Source organism: Mandrillus leucophaeus, unplaced genomic scaffold, assembly GCF_000951045.1.
Source record: "Mandrillus leucophaeus isolate KB7577 unplaced genomic scaffold, Mleu.le_1.0 Scaffold111, whole genome shotgun sequence".
Classification (NCBI taxonomy): Eukaryota; Metazoa; Chordata; class Mammalia; order Primates; family Cercopithecidae; genus Mandrillus; species Mandrillus leucophaeus.
The window spans coordinates 5,068,173-5,079,966 of record NW_012099321.1 but is presented as its reverse complement, the minus strand read 5'-3'; the positions used below and the strand labels follow the sequence as shown (position 1 = coordinate 5,079,966).

At 33.4% G+C, this 11,794-nt stretch overlaps 1 protein-coding gene across 1 annotated transcript in view; it reads left to right on the top strand.

The window, feature by feature from the left end:
• LOC105549197 (disintegrin and metalloproteinase domain-containing protein 2-like) overlaps positions 1 to 3,193 on the top strand; it is a 31,351-nt gene extending 28,158 nt beyond the window's left edge. The window contains exons 10-11 of the mRNA XM_011993622.1: positions 2,026 to 2,089; positions 2,856 to 3,193. Of these exons, the coding sequence (XP_011849012.1) occupies positions 2,026 to 2,059 (34 nt within the window). The 3' untranslated portion in view covers positions 2,060 to 2,089; positions 2,856 to 3,193. The remainder of the gene's footprint in view (positions 1 to 2,025; positions 2,090 to 2,855) is intronic.
• Positions 3,194 to 11,794: the final 8,601 nt, after the last annotated feature.

Genomic DNA, 11,794 nt, shown 5'->3' with positions numbered 1-11,794 from the left:
TCACACCAGTTAGAATGGCAATCATTAAAAAGTCAGGAAACAACAGGTGCTGGAGAGGATGTGGAGAAATAGGAACACTTTTACACTGTTGGTGGGACTATAAACTAGTTCAACCATTGTAGAAAACAGTGTGGCGATTCCTTAAGGATCTAGAACTAGAAATACCATTTGACCCAGTCATCCCACTACTGAGGATATACCCAAAGGATTATAAGTAATGCTGCTATAAAGACACATGCACACATATGTTTACTACAGCACTATTCACAATAGCAAAGACTTGGAATCAACCCAAATGTCCATCACTGACAGACTGGATTAAGAAAATGTGGCACATATACACCATGGAATACTATGCAGCCATAAAAACGGATGAGTTTGTGTCCTGTAGGGACATGGATACAGCTGGAAACCATCATTCTCAGCAAACTATGCCAAGAACAGAAAACCAAATAACGCATATTCTCACTCATAGGTGGGACTTGAACAATCAGATCACTTGGACACAGGAAGGGGATCATCACACACCAGGTCCTATTGTGGGAAGGGGGAGGAAGGATAGCATTAGGAGATATACCTAATGTAAATGACGAGTTAATGGATGCAGCACACCAAGATGGCACATGTATACATATGTAACAAACCTGCATGTTGTGCACATGTACCCTAGAACTTAAAGTATAATAATAAAAAAAAAGGTTTGTCAACCAATTATACTTAGGAAGTTAAGCAAATATATTACATGTGATGAATAATGCAATATGAAAAGTTTAAAGGAGTTTAAGTTCATAAATGAGACCAAAATTGATTAGAACCTTCTTAGAAGTGATTGAGAAATTTTCTAGATCTATAATTAAAATAATAAGTTATTTAAGCTGAAATTAAAAGTGAAAGGACAAACTAGGTTTTTCCTTTTATTTATAACTTTAATAAATTGAATATTAATTTTTTAAACTTAAAAAAATTGCAATTTTAATCATATGAGAATCTGGAGTTTTTAGGGGCAAGATTAGTTAAAGTTTAGCTGTCCATTAAAGTTTATCTTTAAATCTATCTACTTTCTTTTATTATTTGATCTTGTTAAATATGTATTTTAACTTAATAATACTTAAATAACTTTGTAATATTTATATATCTTAGTGAATTTTTATCCTATTTTAATGAAACGTAATAGGAAAACCCAGGAAAGTAATTTAACTTTTCTTTGGTAGTAATGTAAATGGAAACACAAGCAGTTAGAAGTAGAAAAAGATTAAAAATTAATATGTAATAAAAGATAAAATCTAGATAATAGCCACATCTATTCTACAGAAAATATAAAACAAATAACTTTTTATTAAAAATAAAAATATCTGAATATATGCTACAAGAATACAAGTAAACATTAAAACTAGATTATTTATTTTCAAGGAAAATGCTATAAAATGATTTCTGCCTAGGAGTTATTTAACTATGTCCTTCATTTTACTTGAAATGAATTGAATTTCATTAAACTACTTAAAATAATATGGCAATGTAAATGAGGAGGGAATATATTTTAAAAGTTGATTTGAAATTGCTGAAATAATATACAGCACCTAAACTAGTCATAACAGTCAATACTTAAGTATGCTAAAGTGGTTTTCTTATATTGGATAACTATTGTGGAAAAACTGATATCAAATATCTTTAGGGAAGAAAACATAGCTAGTAAAATGAATAGAAATTAATAGGGTTGAAAAACGAATGGCAAAAGAGTTTAAAGATACTTAACCAATAATATTATGAATATAAAAGTGACCTAAGTTTATTTTCAGGTAAACATATATCACTGTGCTTTTTTTCATATTCAGTGATGCAAAGATGTGCATTATTCGTCTTGATTACCAGGGCAGAGATGTTCTTAGTGATAGGGTATTCTCAAATAATGGGTGAACCCAGTTCTTAGATAAAAATTCAGAACTGTTTCAAGACTGATAGATAATACAGAGGTTTGTAAAATCATCCTGAAGAAAGTGTAATATTATTTTTATTTTTAATATGCAGGCAACCTGAAAGTGAGAGTGAACCTAAAGGGTAGTCTGGACAATAGAGATGCCATGATATCACTGTAAGTTTCTTTCATTTTTTAAAATTTAATTTACTTGAAGTACTGGGATACGTGTGCAGACTGTGCAGGTTTGTTACATAGGTATACATGTGCCATGGTGGTTTGCTGCACCTTTCAACCCATCATCTAGGTTTTAAGCCCCATGTGCGTTAGGTATTAGTCCCAATGCTCTTCCTCCCCTTGCCCCCAACCCCTGACAGGTTCTGGTGTGTGATGTTCCCCTCCCTGTTTCCATGTGTTTTCTTTATTCAACTCCCACTTATAAGTGAGAACATGCAGTGTTTGGTTTTATGTTCCTGTGTGTGTTTGCTGAGAATGATGGCTTCCAGCTTCATCCATGTCCCTGCTAAGGACATGAGTGAGTTCCAAATATTTTAAGGATGAGGGGTTGGTGGGGGGGAGGAAGAGAGAGAGAGAGAATGCATAGATGAATACATATTAAGTAGTGACAGTCATATAGCTATATATAGTAAAAATAAATTGAAGAATATTTTTCAGAATTATATTTTTCAGAATTTATAATAGACATGATCAAGATATAAACGATACTGAAATTTTTCACTTAAAAATTTCTTGCTGCATTATTTTAAAATTCTTTTCTCTAGTTAATTTTACTTCTTTAGCATTTGTGTATTTAAAATGTTGGCTAAAAATAAATTGCATGATATAGGTCTACTTTGCAATAAGGTTACTTGCATGCTATTTGTTGAACTAGCTGTCATTGTAACTTACTTGTTGATAAAGGTGACTTTTTTCATTTATTCAGTCTTCTGGAGTAATTATCTGCGATGGATGGACACAAAAAAGTGGAAAAAAAAAAAAAGAATGTACATTACCTGCTTTCCTGGGACTCAAACCTGCATATTGTGATTTTTAATTTGACCAGAAAATATGATATATATATTTGTATAATTTCACAGATAATTTACTTATTAAAAATGCATGATAATGAGTTTTACATTACAAATTTCTATTTTTTTAAGTTATCTCACACTATTTCTGTTGGTCAGTAGACACTAATTCTGTCAGTAGGGGCATGGTATAAGGAAATACCGTAATGTAATGAGGTGGTACCATCATTAAAAGCCACTGTTATATTTCAAATTGCAATGGTATGTTATTATGTTATAGTGTCATGGTCTGTAATCAATCAAAGACAATGATCCTAAAATTTGGAAAAATTTTTCACCATATGCTGCTGAAAGAAGATACATTTTCAGGTATATAAACATTCAAAGTAAAGGATGAACAAATATACACCACAAGAACTTTCTACAAAATAAAGCAAATAGACTTTAAGTCTAACAGCATTAGTAAAGACAAAAGAAGAATGTATCCTAATGCAAAAGGTCAAGCTATTATGAAGTTATAATCATTATAATTAAAATATTTTGCAACTTTTAATATAACTTCAACATGTACGAAGCAAATATTGATAGAACAAAAAGAGAAGTAGAAAAATCATCAAATATAGTTAAGGATTTGAGCAACACGATTGACAAAAATGATCTATTAGATATACACAACAACTTCAAAATACATAGTTTAAGTCCATGTGAAAGATTTACTGATATATTTCACATGCTTGGGCATAAAACACGTCTAAACAATTTCTCATAACTGAAATATTTCAGATTATGTTCTCTAACTAAAGAAAATTTAAGATAAATATATTATAAAATATAAATTCTCCAAGTATTTGAAATAAACAATACATTTCTAAACAATTCATGGATCGAAGAAGAACATTCAATGGAAATTTAAATATACTTTGAACTGTATGCTGTAAAAGTATGGAAAAAAGAATGACTGACGTAGCTGGTCCTTGCTTAGTGAGAATCTGAAACTACTTGAAGATGTTAAAGGAAAATTGAATATGAGCCTATAACTATTTTTAAATTAATTGAATGTAAGAAATAATATAGAAAAAGGAAAAATGTAATGAAAATTAAATAAACTATAATATTATGAATAGACAAAGCCAAAGTTATTTCTTTGAGGAAACCAATATAATTAATAAACCTTTAAGAATATACTAATACTAGAGAAAAATTTTGAAGGCACGCATTAACAATATCAGAAGTGAAAAGGCACACACTCACAGTCACTATTAATAGTAAGAAATTTAAACATTTAAATGAAATAGAAGTATTTCTATTTTCCAAAATTGACCTAAGAAGAATTTAAATATCTGCATGTAACTGTAATTTAAAAGCAACTGTAATCAAAGTTAAAAAGTGTTTAATAAAGAAAATTTAGGTTTTGATGGCTTCCTCTTTGCAATCAAGCAAGTACTTAGGAAGATACAACTTCAGTCCTACACATGCTGATTCCTTTTATGAGGTCAGCAAAAATTAGTAACAAAACATGGCAGTCATTATTCAGCCTGAAAAAAGAAGGAAATCTTGTTATATGTAGTAACATGGGTGAAATTTAAGGACATATGCTAAGTGTAATAAGCGAATCACAAAAAGGCAAATATTTCATGATTCCATTTATATGAGGGATGTAAAATAGTCAAACTATTTGACTCAATTCTCTGATTTATAAGCATATACACACACAAGACACACAGATTTTTAGGTACTAGAAATAGATTTGAAGTGTTTTAATCTGATGAAAGGGATCAGCAAAACATATATAATGAAAATAATTAATATTGAATTTTCTAGTCTTTCCTCCTAATATTGTGAAGACATTTAGAAAATTCACTATTAACATTTTTCTGTATCTGTGGAAATAGTAGTCAGTAAGTATGGCTACAAAAAAATAATAAAAAAATACACTTTAAAAAGGAATCTTTATCCAAAGAAAACCTTATAATATAAACACAGAAAATCTAAAATAATCTATAGATAAAATATTTTAATTACCAAGTGAATCTGAAAAATCCATTGGGTGTAAATTTAATACACAAGTATCCCATTTACATATAAAATAAAAAATGTAAAAACTAGAATATTTAAAAGAATATTATTTACATTAGCACCAAACAAATCCTTGGAAATAACCATTCTAGGAAAACTATGACACCTATACATACAAAGTGACAAATTACTATTAAAAGAAATTAAAGATAGTGTTAGGCCATTCTTGCATTGCTATAAAGAAAAACCTGAGGCTGGAATTTTTTTTTTGAGACGGAATTTTGCTCTTGTTGCCCAGGCTGGAGAGCAATGGCGTGATCTCGGCTCACTGCAGCCTCTGCATCCCAGGTGCAAGCGATTCTCCTGCCTCAGCCTCCTGAGTAGCTGGGATTACAGTTGCACACCACTACGCCCAGATAATTTGTGTATGTTTAATAGAGATGGGGTTTCACCATGTTGGCCAGGCTGGTCTTGACCTCCTGACCTCAGGTGATCCACCCACCTGGGCGTCCCAAAGTGCTGGGACTATAGGCGTGAGCCACTGCGCCCAGCTGAGGCTGGATAATTTGTAAGTAAATCACACTACCTAACTTCAAAACATGCAAACACCATGGTGCTGACATAAAAGCAGACACATAGACCAATGGAACAGAATAGACAGCCAAGAAATAAATCTATGCATTTACAGCCAACTGATTTTCGACAAAGGCACCAAGAATACATACGAGGAAAAGTTTCTTCAACAAATGATGTTGACAAAACTGGTTACCTACGTGCAGAAGAATGAAATTAGATCCTTATGTCTTAGATATATAGGATCTAATATATAGATAAATTATCTCAAAATGAATTAAATACTTAAATATAAGACCTGAAATTGTAAAAGTATAAGGAAAAAAAAAATAGGGGAAAAGCTCCAAGACATTAGTCTGGGTAATGACTTTTTAGAATAGGACCTCAAAGTACAGACAACAAATGCAAAAATAGACAAATAGAATTGTGCCATACTAAAAACTTCTGTACAGCAAATGAGACTCAACAGAGTGAAGTGACAGCTTGCAGAAAAAGAGAAAAGACTGGCAAACTATACATCTGATAATAAGTTAATACTCAAAATATTAACAAATTCAAACAGCAAGAAGACAAATAGCCTGATTAAACAATGGACACAATAAACGAATAGACTTTCTCAAAGGAATACCAAAAAATGGCCAGATTAAACAATGGACACAATAAAGGAATAGACTTTCTCAAAGGAATACATACAAATGACCAACACATAAATTACAAAATGTTCAATATCACCAATCACCAGAAAATGTAAATCAAAACCACAATAAGATACAATGGAGATACAATGTTAGATTGGCTGTTATCAAAAGATAAAAGATAAGTACAGATGAGGATGCAGAAAAAACAGAACACTTATACACTGTTGTTGGGAATATAAATTAATACAATCATTACAGAAAACAGTATGGAGGTTCCTCAAAAAATTAAACCTAGAAGTACTGTATGACTCAGCACTCCCAAAGTAAATAAAATCAGTATGTTGAATAGATGTCTGCACTGCCTGGTTTACTGCAGCACACACAGTAGGGTCAAGATATGGAATCAAGCTAAATGTCCATCAACTAATGAATGGATAAAGAAAATACAGTACATATATACAATAATTCAGCCATAAACAGAGGAAATTATCTCATTTGCTACAACATTTATGAACCTAGAGGCCATGATGTTAAGTAAAATAAGCCACAGAAAGACAAATATCACATCATCTCACTCATGTGGGATCTATAAATGTTGATTTCATAGAAGTAGAGAGTAGAATGGTGGTTACCAGAAGCTGAAGTGATTAGAAGACAAAAGCGTTTGGGGAAATGTTGGTCCAACGGTACATATTTACAGTTAAATAGCGGGAATATTCTCAAGAGATCCATCATGCTGACTGTAGTCAATGACAGTGTATTTTATTATTGAAAAACACAGACAGCAGATATGTGTTTGCACCACAATAATGTTAACTATTTGAGATAATGAATTTATCAGTTAGTTACATTTAATCACTCCACATTATGCTATACATGATAGGTACATACAATTTTATCTGTCAATTGAAAAAAGTGGACTTAATTCAAAAAGGAAAAGATAAAGTAGACATAACAACAGGCCCACTGATTAAAATTATTTCATTACTTTTAAATATGCAGTTAAAAAAAGAAATAAATGAAGTTTCCACTAAGAGGTTGGTAGCAATTTATCAATACTTGAGAGCTAAGTGACCTGTTCCAACCCCAACCCCAACTCATAGACCAATGGCATATGAAATTTATCTATTCTAGTCCAGTGGAGTTCAAATCTAATCATGAGAATTGCAGTTTAGAACAGAAAATAGTTAAAGAATGAGCTAAATTTAATAACTTATTTAAAGCCATAAATCTGAAAAAGACTGATAGGGAGACCAAAATATGTTGGTCCAGACTTTTTTGGGGGAGAATCAATAGTTTGAGTAAAGTGGCCTGAGTTGGCATGCAAATTATCTTAGAACTGTTAGTTACAGGAACTCAATGTACCGTAATCCCTCCGAGAGACAAGGAGGACCTAAGATGTATGTGAGTGAAATGGAAATACCATAGTGGAAATGGGAAATTACAGATAGTATAGTTTGATTCTAAAGACTGTACCGTGGTTACTTTCTTTGTACCTGAGCATATAATTGGTATGAGTGTTCCGTGTGAGTGGGGTGTGTTGTCCTTTTCATGAAAGGACGGGGAAGGACATTGATTAAAGTTTATCCTTTAACTAATTTTTGCAGCTATACTAAATGAGAACCTTTAGAATGGTCCATGCCCTCCTCAATATCAAACATTAGGCAATAAAGAATTCCACCGGGGCAATAAGAGATAATTACTTTAATTAAGGAAATGGTTGTGGTCAGAGTTTTAATTCTAATTTTCTTTTTAAATGCACTGGTTGGTTAGATGCAAAGCTGAGTATGAAGTAAATTTCCTTTCTCAGAAACTTTTGTGTCAGTAATGTATTTATCTATCTATCATCTATATCTATCTATCTATCTATCTATCTATCTATCTATCTATCTATCTATATTTCTACCTCCCTATCTATTTGGTACTAAGCAATCTTTCACAGTCTTGAGAACTGAGAGATAATATAGGCCTTTATGCTAAACAATACTAGACTATGGAATAATTTTATATGATTAATAATTGCCTCAACAAGGAACACTATAAATTTACAATACATTTGAATTTAAAATATTTATCAGAATCTCTCTCAGGCTCATATGTTTCAAGATGAGAACATAATTTACAGACTCTGACCATATAAAGATATTTAAGATTGGATATTTAATGGACTCAAAGCCTCAGTAGAGAATAGTCACATTAAATGTTCTATTCAAAGATGAAGGATTTGGTGTAGCAAGAGAGAGTGCTGGTGAGGCCCAGGGATTCAATAGACATCCACGTGCAAAGTCCCTGGGGTTCTTATTAATATTTGTACATACAGACTCATGGCTTAAACTCTTCATGAAATAACAAAGGTTTGTGGAATAAATTCTGTCTCTAGGAAAGCTCATGGCAGAAGTTCCCAGTGGAGTCTTTATGCATTTATATATAGAAGGAAAATCCAGGTTGTATAACCAGGTTTTTCAGGTAAGTCAATTGGTCCTGGAGGTTTTCAGGGAATTATACCTTAAACAGCAAATTATTCATATTCTTTCCCTTACTTAAGTCAAGAGTGAAAGCCGAACATTCAGACATCCACAGATATAAGAATAGAGTTCTCCCAGTTTATTTGTAAAATAAATCTACCCTCCGTGTATAATCCGCCACTGACTTTCTCATCACCGGTTAGGAACTTTTAATTATAAATTACTTGTGATCATTGTTCTTCTGCAACTTTTTTACAGTGCAGTTAAAGCAACAAGAACATTTCCAAAGTAGTACTTATTTATTTTATGTTCCAAAATATGATCTGTTTTGGTGAATGGTCCATGTGCACTTCAGAAGACTGTGTATCCGGATGTTGGGTGTCTGAATGCCAATTAGGTCAAGTTGCTTGATGGCTTTCTTCACATCATCTGTATCTTTACTGATTTTCTTCCTAGCACTTCTAACAGATATTGAAAGAGGAATAATGAAATCTACAACTATAATTGAGGATGTGTCTGTTTCCCTTTTCAGATCTGTCAGTTTTCCAGTTTATTTTCAAGCATACACATTTAGTATTGTTATGTCTTCTTGGAGAATTTTCCCCTTATAATTTGTAATGTCCCCTTTTTCTCTGAAAACTGTCTGTTGGAATATCTATTTTATCTGAAATTAGGGTAAGTACCTGGACTTACTTTAATTAGTGTTTGCCTGATACATTTGTCTTTTTACCTTTGACCTATCTAAATGTTTATATTTAAAAGAGGTTTATTATAGAGGCATACAGATGGACTTTGCTTTCTAATTCAATCAGACAATGTCTATCTCATAACTTGTATTTAGTCTGGTATTTAGCATATATTTTTTTCTGTAAAGAACCAGATACTAAATGTTTTTGGCATTATGAGTCACATGGCTTCTGTTGCAAATCCACAAATCTGCTGTTACAGTGTCAAAACGACAATGCAACATTTCTTTTCTTTCTTTCTTTTATTTTTTCTTTCTTTCTTTTTTTTTTTTTTTTTTGATACAGAGTTTTGTTCTTTTGCCCAGGCTGGAGTGAAGTGACATGATCTCAGCTCACTGCAACCTCTGCCTCCCAGGTTCAAGTAATTCTCCTGCCTCAGCCTCCCAAGTAGCAGGGATTACAGGCACCCCCCACCACACCTGGCTAATTTTTGTATTTTAGGTAGAAACAGGGTTTTACCATGCTGACCAGGCTGGTTTCAAACTCCTGACCTCAGGTGATCCACCCACCTCAGCCTCCCAAAGTGCTGGGATTACAGGTATGAGCCACCACACCCGGCCAAAAATGTAACATTTCATTGTTACACCACATTTTGTAAATAAAGTACATTTCATTCATTCATTATTATATTTTTATTTGTTATATATCAGTTGACAGACATTTGGACTCTTTCCCCTTTTTCACTATTATGAATAATGCTGCTATGAACTCTAATGTAGGTTTTTGTGGACATATGTTTCTATTTCTCTTGGATATTTACCTAGAAGTGAAATAGTGGGATTGTAAAGTAATGCTGTTACAGTAGCCATTCAATTTGTTAATTATCTCCATTGGTTTACTTCAAAAAATATTCAAACTTTGACTACACTTACCATTCCTAGTTGAACCACCATTGTTACTCTCCTTGACTATTGTTACAGCCCCCATACTTGTTTCATTTACTTTTCCCCTTGCCTATCTATAATCTATTTGCAAAAAAATAGTCTTTTAAAGTGTAAGTTATATTGATTGACATTAAGACCTAATACTATAGCTTGCTGTTTGTTCACTCCAAATATCATGTCGAATTTTGATTTCCAGTATTAGAAGTGGGTCCTAATGGGAGGTGTTTGGGTCATGGGGGCAGATCCCTCATGAATTACTGGGTGCCATCCTCATGGTAATGGGTAAGTTCTCTCTCTATTAGTTCCTGTAAGAGCTGGTTGTTAATAAGAGCCTGGCACCTCCCGCTATGTCTTGCTTCCTCTCTCACCATGTGATCTCTGCCCATGCCTGCTCCCATTTACCTTCCACCATGAGTAGAAGCAGCCTGAGGATTTCACCAGAGCTCAATCTTGCATCCAACAGAATTGTGAGCAGAATAAACCTTTTTATAATAAAAAAAGTTCCAAGTCTCACATCTTCCTTTATAGCAACACAAAACAAAGACATCTTACATGAGATTTACTTTTCTGACCTACACTACAACAACCCTCTGAGAATAACTCTGCCAAGAAGTTCTCTGACATACTCTGGAGACGTTTTCCCCATTGTCTTGAGGATTGACATTCAACTTCTCATTACTTGTGCAAATTTCTGCAGCAGACTTGATTTTTTTCCCCAGAAAATGGATTTTTCTTTTCTATTACATCATTAAGCTGCAAAGTTTTCAAACTTTTATGCTCTGCTTTCTCTTGAGTCCTTTGCTGCTTAGAAATTCCTTCCACCAGATACCCCAAATCATCTCTCTCAAGTTCAAAATTTCACATATCTCTAGGGCAGGGGCAAAAAGCTACCAGTCTCTTTGCTAAAGCACAGAGTCAACTTTTCTCCAGTTCCCAAAAAGTTCCTCATCTGCATCTGGGACCACATCAACCTGAACTTCATTGTTCATATCACCATCAGCATTTTCATCAAAGTCATCAACAAGTCGCTAGAAAGTTCCAAACCTTTCCACATTTTTCTCTTTTCTTCTGAGCCCTCCAAACAGTTCCAATCTCTGCCTGTTACCCAGTTCCAAAGATGTTTCCACGTTTTTGGGTATCTTTACAGCAGCACCCCTTTCTACTGGTACCAATTTACTGTATTAGTCTGTTCTCATGCTGCTTATAAAGACATACCCAAGACTGGGTAATTTATAAAGAAAAAGAGGTTTAATGAACTCACAGTTCCACGTGGCTGGGGAAGGCTCAAAATCATGGCAGAAGGCAAAAGAGGAGCAAAGTCATATCTTACATGGCAGCAGGCAAGAGAGAGCATTTGGAGGGGAACTGAACTGCTCTTTATAAAACCATCAGATCTTGTGAGACTTATTCACTATCATGAGAACAGCACAAGAAAGACCCAGCCCCATGATTCAGTTACCTCTCACCAGGTCCCTCTCATGATGCATGGGAATTTTGGGAGCTACAATCAAGATTTGGGTGGGGCGCAGCCA